The 19,262-nt window shown below is 38.8% G+C and overlaps 1 protein-coding gene across 1 annotated transcript; it reads left to right on the top strand.

Moving 5' to 3' along the window:
* The first annotated feature begins 2,705 nt into the window (after positions 1-2,705).
* CYP27B1 (cytochrome P450 family 27 subfamily B member 1) lies at positions 2,706-18,224 on the top strand. The gene is made up of 9 exons (XM_077483656.1): positions 2,706-3,007; positions 7,042-7,232; positions 8,448-8,644; positions 9,669-9,869; positions 13,564-13,727; positions 14,668-14,834; positions 15,490-15,571; positions 15,734-15,931; positions 17,091-18,224. The coding sequence occupies exons 1-9, from the start codon at positions 2,804-2,806 to the stop codon at positions 17,202-17,204; spliced, it is 1,518 nt and encodes a 505-aa protein (XP_077339782.1). The 5' UTR covers positions 2,706-2,803; the 3' UTR covers positions 17,205-18,224.
* Positions 18,225-19,262: the final 1,038 nt, after the last annotated feature.

The following is a 19,262-nucleotide window of genomic DNA, read 5'->3' as shown; positions in this document are numbered from 1 at the left end:
ATGGGCGGTCTGTCACTATATATGAAGTCGGATGGGCGGTTTGTCTCTATATATGAAGTCGGATGGGAGGTCTCTCACTATATATGAAGTCAGATGGGCGGTCTGTCACTATATATGAAGTAGGATGGGCGGTCTGTCACTATATATGAAGTAGGATGGGCGGTCTGTCACTATATATGAAGTCGGATGGGCGGTTTGTCTCTATATATGAAGTCGGATGGGCGGTCTGTCTCTATATATGAAGTCGGATGGGCGGTCTGTCTCTATATATGAAGTAGGATGGGCGGTCTGTCTCTATATATGAAGTCGGATGGGCGGTCTGTCTCTATATATGATGTCGGATGGGCGGTCTGTCACTATATATGAAGTCGGATGGGCGGTTTGTCTCTATATATGAAGTCAGATGGGCGGTCTCTCACTATATATGAAGTCAGATGGGCGGTCTGTCACTATATATGAAGTAGGATGGGCGGTCTGTCACTATATATGAAGTAGGATGGGCGGTCTGTCACTATATATGAAGTCAGATGGGCAGTCTGTCACTATATATGAAGTCGGATGGGCGGTCTGTCACTATATATGAAGTCAGATGGGCGGTCTGTCACTATATATGAAGTCGGATGGGCGGTCTGTCACTATATATGAAGTCAGATGGGCGGTCTGTCACTATATATGAAGTCGGATGGGCGGTCTGTCACTATATATGAAGTCAGATGGGCGGTCTGTCACTATATATGAAGTCGGATGGGCGGTCTGTCACTATATATGAAGTCGGATGGGCGGTCTGTCTCTATATATGAAGTCGGATGGGCGGTCTGTCTCTATATATGAAGTAGGATGGGCGGTCTGTCTCTATATATGAAGTCGGATGGGCGGTCTGTCTCTATATATGATGTCGGATGGGCGGTCTGTCACTATATATGAAGTCGGATGGGCGGTTTGTCTCTATATATGAAGTCGGATGGGCGGTCTCTCACTATATATGAAGTCAGATGGGCGGTCTGTCACTATATATGAAGTAGGATGGGCGGTCTGTCACTATATATGAAGTCGGATGGGCGGTCTGTCACTATATATGAAGTCGGATGGGCGGTCTGTCACTATATATGAAGTAGGATGGGCGGTCTGTCACTATATATGAAGTAGGATGGGCGGTCTGTCACTATATATGAAGTCGGATGGGCGGTCTGTCACTATATATGAAGTCGGATGGGCGGTCTGTCACTATATATGAAGTCGGATGGGCGGTCTGTCACTATATATGAAGTCGGATGGGCGGTCTGTCACTATATATGAAGTAGGATGGGCGGTCTGTCTCTATATATGAAGTAGGATGGGCGGTCTGTCTCTATATATGAAGTAGGATGGGCGGTCTGTCACTATATATGAAGTAGGATGGGCGGTCTGTCACTATATATGATGTCGGATGGGCGGTCTGTCACTATATATGAAGTAGGATGGGCGGTCTGTCACTATATATGAAGTAGGATGGGCGGTCTGTCTCTATATATGAAGTAGGATGGGCGGTCTGTCACTATATATGATGTCGGATGGGCGGTCTGTCACTATATATGAAGTAGGATGGGCGGTCTGTCACTATATATGAAGTAGGATGGGCGGTCTGTCTCTATATATGAAGTAGGATGGGCGGTCTGTCTCTATATATGAAGTAGGATGGGCGGTCTGTCACTATATATGAAGTAGGATGGGCGGTCTGTCTCTATATATGAAGTCAGATGGGCGGTCTGTCACTATATATGAAGTAAGATGGGCGGTCTGTCACTATATATGAAGTAAGATGGGCGGTCTGTCACTATATATGAAGTAAGATGGGCGGTCTGTCACTATATATGAAGTAAGATGGGCGGTCTGTCACTATATATGAAGTAAGATGGGCGGTCTGTCACTATATATGAAGTAGGATGGGCGGTCTGTCACTATATATGAAGTAGGATGGGCGGTCTCTCACTATATATGAAGTCGGATGGGCGGTCTGTCTCTATATATGAAGTAGGATGGGCGGTCTGTCACTATATATGAAGTAGGATGGGCGGTCTCTCACTATATATGAAGTCGGATGGGCGGTCTGTCTCTATATATGAAGTAGGATGGGCGGTCTGTCTCTATATATGAAGTAGGATGGGCGGTCTCTCACTATATATGAAGTCGGATGGGCGGTCTGTCTCTATATATGAAGTAGGATGGGCGGTCTCTCACTATATATATGAAGTCGGATGGTCACAGGATCACACACACACTATTCCGAGGTATGAGGATCTCATACACATGGCAGTGCCCGGATCAGCCCTTTTCTTACCCCTATGATTACGATTGGTGGTATCAGAGCGGTAAGGTGATGACAGGTGAACAGTCTATTAGGGAATGCTGCAGAGTGTGACTGCCATCCCAGCAGGTGACATCTCCCCTTCACTCTTGGCTGCCCCTGTCACCAGCGGCCCACGTGGAGGGCAGGCTGTTGGCAACACTCCACACATGCAGAGCCTGGCCAATACCCAGCGACAAAACCACGCCCTCTTCAAAGGTATAGGCTGCCCGAGTGCCCCTGTCTCATCCTGACCACGCCCCTCCCATTAATTCCTCACTAGTATGTAGTATTTCTAGAGAAGGATGATGAAACTGATTGGGGGATGACCCAAGGGGGCGTGTCTGCGGTGTACACATGCCTTGCGTTTTGCAGCGGGGAATATAGTATGTTTGTGTATAAATAGAGGAGCTGGCATAGCTGGAGGATGCAGAATTTACACTTCTTATCCGATCCTTGCCCAGGCATCCCGAGGGCAACATGGCACAGACACTTAAACTGGCTAACAGGTCCTCTTCTATATTCAGGACCCTGACTGAGGCATGGACTGAGTCCTTACTGAGGAGACCAGAGACTGTCATCAAGAGGCACAAGTCCCTGGCAGACGTGCCTGGTCCCTCTGCCATCAGCTTCCTCACTGATATCTTCTGCAGGGGGGGCCTGTCCAGGCTGCATGAGCTACAGGTAAGAGGCACCCCAAGAAATCACTGAATACTCGTTATATGATGACAGAAGCTGACAATACACTATGCAATCTGATTGTACAACTCACTATAGAATCTGATTGTACAATACACTATGCAATCTGATTGTACAACTCAATATGGAATCTGATTGTACAACTCACTATAGAATCTGATTGTACAACTCACTATAGAATCTGATTGTAGAAGACACTATTATTATTGTGATTATTATTATACAGGATTTAAATAGCGCCAACAGTTTACGCAGCACTTTACAATATAAAAGGGAGACAATACAGTTATAATAAATAAAATACAAGATGATTAATAGGGCCCTGCTCAGAAGAGCTTACAATCTAATAAGTATGCAATCTGATTGTAGAGCACACCATAGAATCTGATTGTAGAATGCACTATAGAATCTGATTGTAGAATGCACTATAGAATGAGCTTTTGCTACACACTATGCAATGTGATTGTACAGCACACTATAATCTTGTTTTACAATACACTATAGAATCTGATTGTACAATCTTCTTTTGTCTTCTGATCTACCATCAACTATGTAGCACAAGGACCTCCCTGATTGGATACAAATGAAATTGATTGTTTAGCTGTGTCCTCCTATCACATACTAGAGCTGCACGATTCTGGTCAAAATGAGAATCACAATTTTTTTTGCTTAGAATAAAAACATCACGATTCTCTCACGATTCTCGCAACATAAAATCTTTCACATTATACAAAAAAAAAATAAAAAAATGGGCTAACATTACTGGTTAGTTTTTGTTTTTTTTAATTCGTTAAAGTAATAATTTCCAAAATAACTGCATTTGAAAGATCGCTGCGCAAATGCAGTGTGACATAAAATATTGCAACAACCACCACTACTAAAAAAATATATAGTATATAAAATATATAGAATGTTTGCGGGTTCTAAGTAATTTTCTAACAAAAAAAATAAAAAATTATTTTAACTTGAAACCAACAAATGGCAGAAAAGGGTTTAGTGTTTAAGTGGTTAAACTTTTTTCACTTACACACAAAGTCTATTCCATTGACAAATTGTTACAATGTTTATAGTTAAGTTCAACTGATAAAGAATGTTGTGATTCTTGGCAGACTGCCCAGTTTTTCTCTTCCTTTCTTTTGGCTGTGGCTTCAGAAGAGCAGAGAGAATTCTTTGCCTAGAAATAATTGTGAAACACTTTAGTCACGGCCGTGATAACGATTCTTGACGATTAATTAATTGTGCAGCTCCACCACATACTTTTGGTAAATGAGATTATACAGAGATTGTACAATCAACTTGTATAGTGTATGGCCAGCTTAGGGGCTCATGGCAATAGGCATTGTTTTCTTGCTGTTGAAACACACTTTAATTGAGCCATTCAGAGTTCGCGTTTGACCAGATTTTACGCTGCACTGCGTTTCTTTGGATGCCCGCATGTCCTATTAAGATGCATTTGATCTGCCAACAAAGCAGGTCACAACAATCATTTGTTGTCAAATGCAGCCTTTTCCATTTGAGCGTTTGAATAACAAACGCAGCGTTTGTAAGGAGCGACCAATAACAAAAATACCCCATTATCTTCCATTTATATTATATATATGATGAGAAGGGCAGTGCTGGGCTTATTAAAAATGGTAGATTTCTCCTAGGGTACTGTGTGGTTCCAGTTACAGTGTGATTGCTGTCCGCCATATTATTCCTCTGTATGTTGTATTATAGTATATTACATATGGCTTTGTTTCTACATGACTATTATTAATAATAATTAAATATGCATAGTATGTGAATTCTAATAGGAAGCCCCTTCTGCTGTTAACATAGTAATGCTTTAATCTGGTTATTTAAAACTATTTCATGTTATTAAACCCTAACTCCAGGAAACGTGAAAAGTCTCTTGCAGTGGGGCTGCGTCTGCACTATAAGGGTTAACTGTTGGTTTATGTCTATGGAGCATAGAAAAGCAGATTTATATGCCTGAACTTCAGCTTCTCTGCACTGCTAGACCAGTCCCCATAGCGGCTTCTCCCCCATGCTCTCCCCCATGCTCCCCCAGACTGATGCAAGGTCCATAGCCCTGCATTGGACATGATGATGCTTTAAGAATTGTGCTTATTTAAAAAAAAAAATGCATGTTGAGTCCCCCTGCAAATAAATTGCTTGTTTCCTGAATTAAAAGAAGGAGATCTGAATGAGCAATCCTCCTTCCTGTAATAGTAATACACTATTGTCATTATCTCATTTCATGAGGTCGCAATTAACATTCCTATATAGTTAGTCTGCTGGCAGAACTTTCCATGAATACAGTCGGTGAATCGCTGCTACTGCAGCCTCTGCCTGCATGGAAGGATAGACACGGGAGCAAATCACTGTCCAATACCCGAGGCTAGACTGACATCACATATGTGATATAAATGATGAGTCATCGTATTTCCTCTCTTACTAATTTCCTTTTCATAAGGAATGAGGAGCCTCATTTCTGGAATATGCATCATCACTTTCCTGACCACAAACTGGGGCAATGCGTTTCAGCACCACACTGGGTGGACAAGGATGATCAGCTCAGGCCACATACTCAGTGCTGAAAGGGCTGTATCATACCTGTCACTTCAGACACAGCTGCCAGCACATATCACCGGGACATTTCTCATTAACAAAAACTAAGCAAGCTAATCTGCAACCTTGTAATGTTATTCTATGTAACGTTGAGTGGATCAGAAAGCTTTTCTTCCAAAATCTGCACACAAACACGTAAAAAGACGTGTAATTTATATCTATCTATCTAATCTATCTATCTATCTATCTATCTATCTATCTATCTATCTATCTATCTATCTATCTATCTATCTATCTATCTATCTATCTATCTATCTATCTATTTATCTATTTTATATAATAATTACACATCTTTTTATGTGTTTGTGTGCAGATTTTGGAAGAATAGCCTTCTGATCCACTCAATATATATATTATCTCTATCTATCTATCTATCTATCTATCTATCTATCTATCTATCTATCTATCTATCTATATATATATATATATATATATATAGATATATTTTGGAGCTACGCGATTCTGGCTAAAATGAGAATCCCAATTTTTTTTCTTAGAATAAAGATCACGATTCTCTCGGCGTAACATAATCTTTCGCATTATAGATAGAAAGTAGTTCTGGACTGCCGCACTCCAAAAAAATATTTGCCTTTTATTCAAAATGCAAGATCAAAAACGCATGCCACAGCAGAAAGGACAGAACTGACACGTTTCACACTACAAATAGTGCTTAATCATAGTGATTAAGCACTATTTGAAAGGGGCCACCTCTCAGCGCTGAGGAATGTTGATAAACATTTGTTGGCTTTTTTTTTTTTGACAGTTCGGCTCTGCACTGTTTACATAGAATCGCGGAAACAGTTGATTAGCATTGTGAGGGGGTTTGAATCGAGATTGTGATCTTTTAACGATTAACCGCGCAGCTCTAATATATATAATAATGTATATATGCATATTATATGCATAATATATATATATATATATATATATATATATATATATATATATATATATATATTATCCAAAGGTTACCACTGCACACATATCAGAAATAAAAAATGGGTCTGGGAGCCCAATAAAGACTGTAGTACATATAATTCAAAAGAGCAAACGGCACTCACGGGTCTTGAAAGGTAAATGCACAGTGAAGGTTTTATTTTGACGAGGCACAAGCTCGTCTTCCTCAAGTTCGTCCTGAGGAAGCTGAGCTTGGTCCTCATCGAAACGTCAAAATGAAACCTCCCATGAGCATTCACCTTTCAAGACCCGTGAGTGCCACACGCTCATATATATATATATATATATATATATATATATATATATATATATATATATATATATATATATATATATATATATATATATATATATATTTATTATCTAGAGTGAAACCAAGAATTAGTAGGATATACATCCATTAATTAAGTAATAAATAACAATGTCTAACTCCTATACGTTCTCTTCAGCTGCAAGGAAAAGCCAAATATGGTCCAGTGTGGAAGGCGAGTTTTGGTCCAATCCTTACTGTTCATGTGGCAGATCCATCGCTAATTGAGCAGGTCTTACGTCAGGAAGGAAAACATCCCATTCGTTCGGATCTCTCCTCCTGGAAAGACTACAGGGAGTACAGAGGACACTCATACGGTCTGCTTACTGCGTAAGTATCCTGCAAAAACGTCTTATTATGATTGTAGTACTGGTATAAGGGCTGGGGTCCACAAAATGATTTCTAAAGCTGCAAAAAAGAACTGAAGGTGTTCCTCTAATAACTATTTAAAATCTATGTTTTGTTTTTAAACTTCAGGGTAAACTTTATATCTGATAGCAATTCACCTCCCAACCATGTACTAGCAGGACACTGCTACAAAAAAAATGCATATTACCTGTACCTGCTAGGGAACACTCAGTGATATCATTGTCTGTTCATTAAATGCTTAACTCCAGGCAAGCAGATAACACACAATTAAAATATATATAACTGTTTTACCAGCCAAGGCATTTGTAATTTTGTCCTAAAAGCCTTGTGATTCAGATACCCCCGCCAGAAAGCACAGCCAGGTCTTACTGCACACTATACAGTAATGACGCAATAAAGCATAGTTAATGGCTCTCTACAGCTTCTTACTGGACAATGAAGGAACTGCAGCACCCAATGAGATCACCTCTCTTTTCTGCCTTCTTGTAAGCATGTTTAGTGTGTTGAACCAACAGTACTATGCAAAGCGTTAGAACCTGCTTGGCTGAGAGTGCTGCTTCTCCCTCTACCAGTCTGAGCACTGCTGTGTAGGAGATTACAGATGGCTAATATCAGGCCTGATTTAGGTACCTATGCCATTTGTATGTAAAATCATTTGAATTATATCCAGCTAAGAGCAGATTTCTGTTTGTATGGGTTACTGCACTATGCCCATAAGTAATGCTTTACTAAATGATACATTGGGGGTTATTTATGAAAGGCAAATCCACTTTGCACTGCAAGTGCATTTGGAAGTGCAGTCGCTCTAAATCTAAGGGGTAGATCTGAAATGAGGGGAAGCTCTGCTGATTTTATCATGCAATCATGTTCAAGCTAAAATGCTGTTTTTTATTTTCCTTGCATATCCCCCTCGGATCTACAATGACTTTACTTCCAAGTGCACTTGCAGTGGAAAGTGGAATTTCCTTTAGTAAATAACCCCCATTATGTATTATCATTATTATTATTTTTATTTTATTATTTTTTTCTATTATTTTTTTTATTATTATGTTTTTTTGTGTTGAACTGGGTGGACTTGTGTCTTTTTTCAACCTGGCTAACTATGTAATTATGTAAGTGTAACACATATGATTGTATATAGGAATGTCATTAAATATTACTCTCTGATGTTTGTAGTGAGGGAGAAGAATGGCAGCAGTTCCGCAGTATTCTCGGGAAATACATGCTGAAACCAAAGGAGGTAGAGGGATACAGTGATGTTTTCAACGATGTGGTTGGGGATCTTATAAAGAAGTTAAATCACCAGCGGAATCAAAATCCAAATCAGGTTGTCAAAGACATTTCCAGCGAATTCTACAGATTTGGTTTAGAAGGTAATTATTCAATATAGATTTATTACTGACTTTTTTTGTACAAGTTGCAACCCCGCTAAATGGTTCATTCATCTACAAACGAACACTTGGACATGTAGCACTTCACCGATTATCAAAGTAACATATGTTCATTGAGTCCGACTGTGTCCAGAACATTGTAACAATTTAGGAATAAATTCAGGCCCCCCAAGTACTGCAGTGTCAAGATCATTGCTAGGCCCCATTCACGCCTGAGCATTATCAAGCCCAAAGCTCCAAAATGCTAAACATCCTCAAACCATGGTTTTCCATTGTGCCTGTTCACACATAAGTATTGTGTCGCATGAAGCTCGAAAAAGTGAAGGAACTTTTTCATCTTTTTAGCTACAAGGTTCAAGTTGCATAAGATTTTGGCCCCAATAGAGTTCAATAAGAATGCCTGAAAAATGCATTCAAAACCCATAAAAATGCATATTCTGCATTTTCCTACCTAGTAACCAGCTAAAATATTTAAATGAACTAACAAAAACACTCAAAAACTCCTGTAGAAATGCAAAAAAAAAAAAAGCCTGTAAAACTGACCATAGACACTGAGCTCAAATGTGGATGCAGCTTTACGGTGGGTTGGTTTGCTAAAGGCAAATAGATGGTTCACTTTGCATGGGAAGTTGCACTTTGAATGGCAATTTTCCCTAGAGCTTAGTGAAAGAAGAGAAGCTTCAATGACTTCCATCATCCAATCATTTGCAAGCAATAAAAAAAAAAAAAAAAAGCAATTGATTGGATATTCTTTGCGAAGTGAAATATCAGGAAATTCACTAAGCAGCTATTGTGCAGCTTATAGGGTGCTCTATGCAAAAGTTTTAGGGATTTCAATAAAAGGTGCCAAGTCTCTGATCACCCACTACTGATTACACATCTAGAGCAGAACAATGTATCTATTACAAAATGTAACCTGTCTCCACAATGCTCCAATTTTGCCTCATGTGTAACAGATTCAGGTTGTGCATTTTCCAATAACTTTTCCTACTCTGCATTTTCCTAGGTATTTCCTCTGTCCTGTTTGATTCACGGATTGGTTGCCTGGAGACCACGATCCCCGAAGAAACTGAGAAATTCATTAAGTCCATCAATACTATGTTTGTAATGACCCTTCTAACCATGGCCATGCCCAAATTTTTGCACAAAATTTTCAGAAAGCCCTGGCAAAAGTTCTGCGAGTCCTGGGATTACATGTTTTCTTTTGGTAAGTCTCACTATACTTTACACGTATATCAGTAGTGATTATGGTCTATGGCCTAACTGCAAAGGTCACCACTGCTCTGGTTGGCACTCCATTGTGTTAACTAGCTTACATTGCAGAAAGTAGAATTCTCCACCCAGATATTTTCCCTCTTTTTGGACTACTATCATCTCATTAATATACAAGCTGGACCATTCTATGGTTTTGAATGATATATCAAGGGACTCCTATTAGGATTTTGCACCAAGGCCCTGGCTGTTATTTATACAGCCCTCTTTGACTTTTGAAACTCCACGGAGAATATCCAGACATCCCCTACTTGATACAGATGGTTAGTAGGCATGTGTTTCCCATTAAGGTTTGGGGGACAGGGCCTGAGGCACCAGGGTACAGTTCCAACATACATTTTCAGGTTATGTTTTCTATTAGTTTTGTTCTTTGGTGGTCAATTCTGGTCACTTGTGGGTAAAATTAGAAGCAAAACTAAGGGGAGGGATGTTGAGGATGCCGACGGTCATGTCAAGAGTTGCATGTTCTACAGGGAGTCATGGGACTCTCTATAGGTGGAGTAACTAACTAGTTCACATTCAGGTGGACTTATTCTGTAATATCGAAGATGTTTCACAGCTTATACAAGCAATGTCTTCTAAGGAACATCAGAAGTTACCCCAACATTTATATCCATATTAATCCAGTCACCAGCATCTAAACATTCTATTGTGATTAGATTAAGGTGTATAAAGGTGTGTAAATAAATGTTGGGGTATCTTCCTGACAGTCATTAGAACTGAAGAATTGGCTTGGGCAAGCTATGAAACGCCAATCATGCAAGTTTACCTTTTCTGTAAGTAGTTAGTGAGGCTGATGTAAGCTTTGTTTTGTCTTTCCTATCACTCCAAGGCCTACAGTAATTTCCTTTTCTAGATGGCATGAAGGACACAGGAAAGTTTACATCAGCCGGGTTAGGCTTTCATGATGCCGCTTCCGAGGTCTTTTACCTATGAAAGGCAAACACTGAAAATAGATGTTACTGTTGTGTATACATTGATAAGGCCAATTATAGTATATATTTAACTTTCAAGCGTTCATTATTTTCTTTGTTTGCAAAAAATAAAAAAGGATCTGGAATTTGGCAACGTTCATTTATACAAGTTATAGTAGTAGTCTTTTACTATCTATTAGTCTATTTGTATATTATTATACAGGATTCATAAAGTTCCAAAAGTTAGCGCAACACTATAAAAAATAAAGGGACAGTACAAGTACAATGCAGTTTAATACAAGAGTTACTGCTCATGCTAGTTACTGTTCATGATAGCTTACATGAAACATGATCGACCCCATGTTTACAATCAGGTAACTAAATAACAAAATGGAGTTGATTTATTAAAGGCAAATAGACTGTGCAAGTGCAGTTGCTCCAGAGCTTAGTAAATGAGATAAAGCTTAATTTGGCAAAGAATACCCAATCATGTGCAGGCAAAATAGAAAAAACAGCATTTTTGTTTGCATGTGATTGGATAATAGAAGTCAGTAGAGCTTTTGCTAATTTACTAAGCTCTGGAGCAACTGCTCTTTGCAGGTCTGCTGGTTTAGAGCCGGTTCACACAGCGGGCGATGCGAGGCGACACGACTCGCCTCGCTCTCGCAAGTCGCCCCCGTTCTGTACAATGGAACCGTTCTGAGAGGAGCGACTCGAGTCGCTCCGACTCAGAAAAAAGGTTCCTGTACTACTTTTGGGCGACCTCGGGGCGACTTGCATTGACTTCTATACAGAAGTCATCTGCAAGTTGCCGCTGAGGTCGCGGCAGGTCGCGGCGAGGCAAGTCGGAGTCGCCTCGCCTCGCCTGCAGTGTGAACCGGCCCTTACTGTCAGTTGTACTTTGCTATAGTATGTTTACTAATATTTACATTTTGAGGAGCATTTAAAAATGAATCATTGGAAGAACTATTAGTTTATATTATAGATCAGCCTTTCTCGACCTTTTTACCCCAGTGGAACCCTTGAAATATGTTTTTGGTCTCGGGGAACCCCCTGGTAAGATTAGTCCATTACCGGTCATTGAAAAAATACCCCTTGACCTTGTAGTGGTAAGGGGGGAAGAATGCCTCCTTACAAGTTGGCCGGAATGACACTCTTGCAGTCATGATTCAGGCTCTGCCAAGTGATGTTGAACCTGGAACTATGCAGGCACCATCAGATGGGAGGTCGGTTAGCCAGAACTCAAGTAACCCCACACTGGAGGAACCATAGGGTTCCATGGAACCCTGGTTGATAATGGCTGTTATAGATAGTTAATCTATACACTAAGGGGAGAACCTCTGGTGGAATCTAGGATGAAAAAGGACTTGGGGGTCCTAGTAGATGATAGGCTCACCAAGCTGCTGCTAACAAAGCAAACAGAATATTGGCATGCATTAAAAAAGGGATTAACTCTAGGAATAAAGTGATAATTCTCCCATTCTACAAGACTTTGGTCCGGCCTCACCTACAGTATGCTGTCTAGTTCTGGGCACCAGTCCTCAGGAAGGATGTATTGGAAATGGAGCGAGTACAAACAAGGGAAACAAAGCTAATAAAGGGTCTGGAGGATATTAGTTATGGGGAAAGGTTGTGAGCACTGAATTTGTTCTCTCTGGAGAAGAGATGCTTGAGAGAGGAAATGATTTAAATTTACAAACACCATACTGGTGACCCCACAGTAGGGATAAAACATTTTCATGGAAAGGAGTTTAACAAGACACGTGGCCACTCATTCAAATTAGAAAAAAAGAGGTTTAACCTTAAACTACGTAGAGGGTTCTTTACTGTAAGAGCGACAAGGATGTGGAATTTCCTTCCACAGGCGGTGGTCTCAGAGGGGGCATCGATAGATTAAAAAAACAATTAGATAAGCACCTGAACGACCGCAACATACAGCGATATACAATGTAATACTGACATATAATCGAACACATAGGTTGGACTTTATGGACTTGTGTCTTTTTTCAACCTCACCTACTATGTAACTTTGTAAGTGTAACTATGCTGTTGATTCTGCCAGTTGATACATTATTTCCAACTTCCTGGAAAAAGAAGACAATGCTGTTTGCTCTTCAGTGAAAGCGCACAGCAGTATTATCATACGATGGTAGTCGAATGCCCCATACACACGGTCGGAAATTCAGACGGAAAAAGTCTGATCGGATTATGTTGTCGGAAAATCCGATCGTGTGTGGGCTCTATCTGATGTGTTTTTATGCAGTTACACAACATGCCTTTTTAATCTTTGGAAACAAACTTTATGCAATATCAGTAAAAACTGACAGTTGTAAGAACCCCCACAGGCAGTGTTATATGGTTTCCCCTAACCATTGCAATGGTACCTTTTGCTTTACTTATTCTACTGACAGGATCAACAGTTAATAAAACTATGTTACAGGGGGCGATGTGTTAATCCTGATGACAGACTATATAACATGTAATTTTTAATATTGCCTATAGTTTCCCTTAAATATGCATCCATCATTAAACACTTAGTATAACCCTTCAGTAAACTGACACTGCATAAATATAAAACTCCATTGCTGGAGATTAGATAGAAACCTCATACATTTTTAAAATTAAAGTAGACTTGGAAAAAATCATATTGCTTACTAATTGTTAAGAATTTGATGGCATCTGTTTTATATTTAATGATATCATTTATTTGTGCAGCTAAAGGACATATTGATCAAAGAATGGCTGATATAGCTGAGAAAGTGTCCCGAGGTGAAAAAGTGGAAGGAAAATTCCTGACCTATTACCTGGCCCAGGAGAAAATACCCATGAAGGCAGTCTATGGCAATGTCACCGAGCTGCTTCTGGCGGGCGTAGACACGGTAAGGGATCATTATGGGTTTCACATACTAGTAAACCTGATATACAACAAAAACGTTGGATGTTCCACATGCTAATATTCTGGTTACCACTGAGGCCTTGCAGCATTGATGTGTGGGGTTCTACCACTTCCCACACTACCCTACTAAAGCATTAACTTGTGCTTTACTTCCTCTCTCAATCTGAAAACATGCTATTAGATTATGTAATTTTTACCTGTAATTTGCCTTACAAGATACCCTGGCTGACTGTACAAGGTAGCAATACTGAGGTTATCAGCGCCACTATGTAGACAATATTATCTAATCACTAAAGTTCAGCATAATATGCTGACTCTACATACATTTTACAAAAAAAGACTTGCAAGGAATGCTTGCAGATTTAGGACCATCATTAGCATTATGATGTTGGTTTACAAATAATAAGAAGGAAATGAATCTGGATTTCCAATTATTAAATGACGTGGTCATACATTCTAAAGATCTGTAGTATTATCTGAAAGCTTATATTTCTATTTGGTAAACATCAGTCGAAACTTAACCATTAGGTACCTGCAAGGAACACTGTTTACCTGCTCAGTACTTTAATTTTAAATACAGTCATTGCTTAAGTTCATCAATACCACTCCACTATCTTTGGTCGGTACTTTTAATTGTAATGCATAAGAGCTGTTCCCAAACACACCCACTGATGCTCTGCTGCGTTGAAAGTCTCATATTAAACATGTCTGAAATATGAAGTGGTAGCTGCAGCATTTGCTCAGTAGAATTAGCCATTTTCTGATTGTCTTCACTTGTCTGGATTTGCTCTTTATTATTACTAATTTTTACAACCCCTAATCTTGGCTTGTGTAGACAAGATGCTTCCTGCAATAAATGTATTTATTATAATGTATATTCAGGATTCACCTATTATAATAAACTTTTTTTATATTTATGCCAGATATCAAGTACACTTTCATGGTCCCTGTATGAGCTAGCAAGACATCCACAAGTACAGTCTGCTCTGTATAAAGAGATCACGGATGTGCAACAAGGACGGACAATTGCAACTGCAGCTGACGTAGCTAAAATGCCCCTAATGAAGGCCGTTGTAAAAGAAGTATTAAGGTAAAAATTACGTAAATAAAACAATAGAGATACAATAAAATACAAAGGTTGAGAAAAGGTGTGTTGGAAAGACAATGAATATAGTTTGATTTCTAAATCATTAGGGTATATTGTCCAAAGTAAGCCCAAGGAATGGTGAAAAGACAATAGGCAGCACTATATTATGGGTGGTTTCCAGTATATGGATATTCTAGGGAAGAGAAATGCATTATTACATTGGCAGTGGGTATTTATTGATGTTATGCAGCTCCAAGCAAAAATGTTGCTGCAACTATCAAATTAAAGCCCACTTTGACTTCTTATTTAACTCCCCTGGCAAAAGCTAAATCCTGCTGCTCTGTCCTCTTGTGCCAGTAAGCGATCTGTGCTTAATGGACTGGTTAGGAGGGACTGAACTTATGCCCTGAACATAGGACTTGCATCAGCAGAGAGAAAACTAAGTGCCATCTCTAATTACCATTGCATAAAGAAGTCCTTCTTGTGAACCCCACAGGGGCTTCAAACAGCTGCTCTGTCTAATTGTTCCCCTAAAACATACAAAAAGCAGATACTGGAAAGTACTATCTTGCTGAGGGAATAACAGACTAAATTGTTTTTATTTGAAAATAAATATAAAATCACCTTTGTAACTCTGAGCTCTTTTCGATCATTGTAGGTTGTATCCGGTAATTCCTGGCAATGCCCGAGTTGTATCAGACAGAGATATCCAAATAGGAGAGTACACCATACCAAAAAAGGTAAGTTAAACATGCAGAATTTACAAGATTGGTATAAAAATACAGTTTTGCTGTCAGATTTACGGCACACAACCATTTAGAAATTCTGTAGCCATTCTACACACTGAATAGTAAGCTTGGTTTGATAAGGGCAAAACGTTAATCCATTCAAATTTCTTTCAGACACTTATTACCCTCTGCCACTATGCTACATCACGAGATGAGAAGTTCTTCTCAGAGCCCGATGAGTTTAAACCAGAGCGCTGGCTGAAGAAAGATGAGTGCCACCATCCATATGCCTCTATCCCATTTGGATTTGGAAAGAGAAGCTGCATTGGGAGGCGGATAGCTGAACTGGAAGTTTACCTTGCTCTTTCACGGGTAAGAGGACTTTCCCAACCTCTCCTAAAGTGCCCCCCCCCCATAACTGATATTTTGGTTTGTAGTATACACTGGTAGGTTAGGCCATCCATTTTTTAAATCTCTAACAACTCTGTTAGTGACATCTCTATGCTAGAATTCATGTATCTACATACCTGGTGTGACCATTCTGAGGGGTTCCTGCTCTCCCTGCTGGATTTATACCTATTGTATTTTAATGGGAAATGTAACGAGGAGGGCTGGAACACTGAAAGGAAGGCAGGAACATCCACAACTTCCAGGTGGACAGTGATCAAGAATGATGTCCAGAGATGTACCTTATGGGACTATCTGAGATACATTTAAAACCTGACTTATCCGACTAGGCTCCACATATACATTTTAAAACCCTGACCCTTCAAAACATCTAGGATAAATAAATATAAAACATAAGGGTTGTTTAGAGGTTAAGGGTGTTATTATGCAAGTATTAATAATGTATTCTCCAGTTCTGGCTAAATATTTATAGAAATGAATCACCTATTGAGTTTTTGATTCATTTCGTTTTTATTGAAAGTTTATCCAGACAATTAACAAAAAAAAAAAGAAAATATCACCTATTGAGTTTTAATGGACTCTTCCAGTAAAACCTTCATGATGCAGTTCCTGATTTTGCCCCCTCCTACCAATATGAATTCATTTAAGGGTCTTTTGTTCTTACTGCTGCTGTCTGTGTAATGTGAAAAAAAATATTGAATGGAAGATCTACATGTGAGCAGAGGAGTTGATTTACTAAAGGCAAAAAGACTCTCTGGGTTGATTTACTAAAACTCGAGAGTACAAAATATGGTGCAGCATAGAAACCAATCAGCTTCCAAGTTTTTTGTCAAAGCTTAATTGAACAAACTGACGTTAGAATCTGATTGGCTACTATGCATAGCGGAACCAGATTTTGCACTTTCCAGCTTTAGTAAATCCACAGCTCTAAGAAATATACAAAGCTGAATGACAATCCAACCCACTAACATTTACCAAAAACTGAAAGATCAATTATTGGGTGGACTTTTTTATTTTTATTTCTGTGTGCACTGAAAATCACCCTTTGTGATGTTTCAATGGAAAGCATTATTTCACTTTAGCTTTTCTCTTGACAATAATGACCTATTGATATCCTTTGCAGATCCTTACCCATTTTGAAGTTCGACCTGAATGCCCAGGAAACTTGGTGAAACCTATGACCAGGACACTCCTAGTACCGGACAGAGAAATCAACATTCAGTTTTTGGACCGTTAATTAGTCTGCTATTGTTTGTTATTAGAAGTAGAACTTCCTAAACCTGGTCACCTTTTAGAGGTGCGCATATGTCTTGTTTCAAGGCCTGCAGGAGTCCTTGATATACAGAGAGAAATCATAAAAGTGTACCAGCCTCACCTTACACCTCAGGTTTATGTACCATATAGTTCTATGCATAGAACATTACAACTGTGAACTTATTTTATACTTACTAAGGAAGCATAAATAGAGAACAGTGAAACACTGAAGATTTCAAGAAATTTCCAACTTTTTATAAAGGTTAGGGATGTTTTGCATTTTAACTTTTTGGAATGTATTACTGTGAGGCATGACAGAAGGGAATCAGATTCCAAAATTGAATTCATACAACCTCTTAAAATGTCTGCAATGTCCAAAATGATATCTTGGCACAAGGTGTGACTGAGATTTCATGGCTACTTGTTGATAACTATAGACATCTTGACCATTTGTTATGATGCAGTTGATAACATCAACGGCCAGTGCAAACATACATCATGAATGAATGCAATTTAAGAACCTTTTTGTCATTGGCTTGCCTTACAGTACCAAAAGGAGAGTTACGATTTCATTTAAATAGGTCCAGATGAAAATGAAGACAGCCAAGACATTTAGGATAATGGCAATCATCACAGTCAAATCATGTTTTAAGTTATGATCGTTGTGCATACACCAAGCAATGGACCAATGATGCTTGTGCAGATGGCCGTACAAGAGAAATTACTAAGCCATTATGAGTTTTTATATAAATATATACACAATAATTTATTTATAGTAATTTATTCTGTCACCACAGTCCTCTGTTCCCTAATCTTCATTACCTCCAGTAATTTAATTGCTGCTGTATATTATTATATTTTTTATAACTTCTTTATATATGTATTTAAAACTTATTTATTTGCATACTGTTACCTTGCCTTTGTGTATATAATTTTTTATATTTTTGTATATTTATTAAATAACTAAATATATGTTTTTATTTTATATGAAAAACAATGTTTTCTTATTGCCTCTGCAAATAAGTATTCAAAAATAAATGTAATTAAATAAATTTGTAATAAATATTTAATAAACAATTGTTATTTATTATCAAGTTTGGTTTGCCTTTGATTGCTAACAGCAACATACTAAAGTCTAAAACCATATTATAATTGTGGGTGCACAATGCTTGCAAACCAGCTTCTTGTTGCCTTTTCTATTTAAGTAGGCAGGCTGGTAAGCATTTTAAATATTTGAACACACTCCCCAAAATTCATGAAATCATAGGGTCTTAGTCTGTATTTTTGCCAAAATGTTTAAAGTCACAATCTGTGCCAAGGGACCTCATGTCTGGTGAGTTCTAATCTAAAATATTTCAAAAACCGATCCATTTTTAGGTTACATGGGGCCAGTCCAAGGCCAAACCCAGGTAACCCATTGCTAACAGCAACATATTAAAACACAAGCATGCAGGATGCAAAAGGCTTAAAAGTAAGCCTTTATTGCCCTATACCAGTGATGGCGAACCTTGGCACTCCAGATGTTTTGGAACTACATTTCCCATGATGCTCAACTACACTGCAGAGTGCATGAGCATCATGGGAAATGTAGTTCCAAAACATCTGGGGTGCCAAGGTTTGCCATCACTGCCCTATACTATTTAAAAGGCAGGTAGACATCTTTTAACCAAAAGAAGAAAATACTGCCCACCACAAATAGTAATTGTGTCTAATAGGCTGTTATTTACGCACAAGTCCATGCCTAGATAGTTTAGTTATAACCCTTTATGTCTCGGAGGATATAATGATTAATACACTAATGGAAGTTGTTATAAAAATGTGCCACAATGGGGGTTCATTACGAAAGGTAAATCCACTTTGCACTGCAAGTGCACTTAAAAGTGCAGTCACTCTAAATTTAAGGGGAAGATCTGAAATGAGGGGAAGCTCTGCTAATTGTATCATCCAATCATGTGTAAGCTAAAATGCTGTTTTTTATTTTCCTTGCATGTCCCCCTCGGATCTACAGTGACTTTACTTCCAAGAGCACGTTCAGTGCAAA

The sequence above is a fragment of the Lithobates pipiens genome, unplaced genomic scaffold (assembly GCF_037356315.1).
Source record: "Lithobates pipiens isolate NorthernLeopardFrog02 unplaced genomic scaffold, aLitPip1_a1.2 Scaffold_16, whole genome shotgun sequence".
In the NCBI taxonomy this organism is placed as follows: Eukaryota; Metazoa; Chordata; class Amphibia; order Anura; family Ranidae; genus Lithobates; species Lithobates pipiens.
The sequence above is the reverse complement of the archived record's forward strand: the minus strand, read 5'-3'. Positions and strand labels throughout refer to the sequence as shown.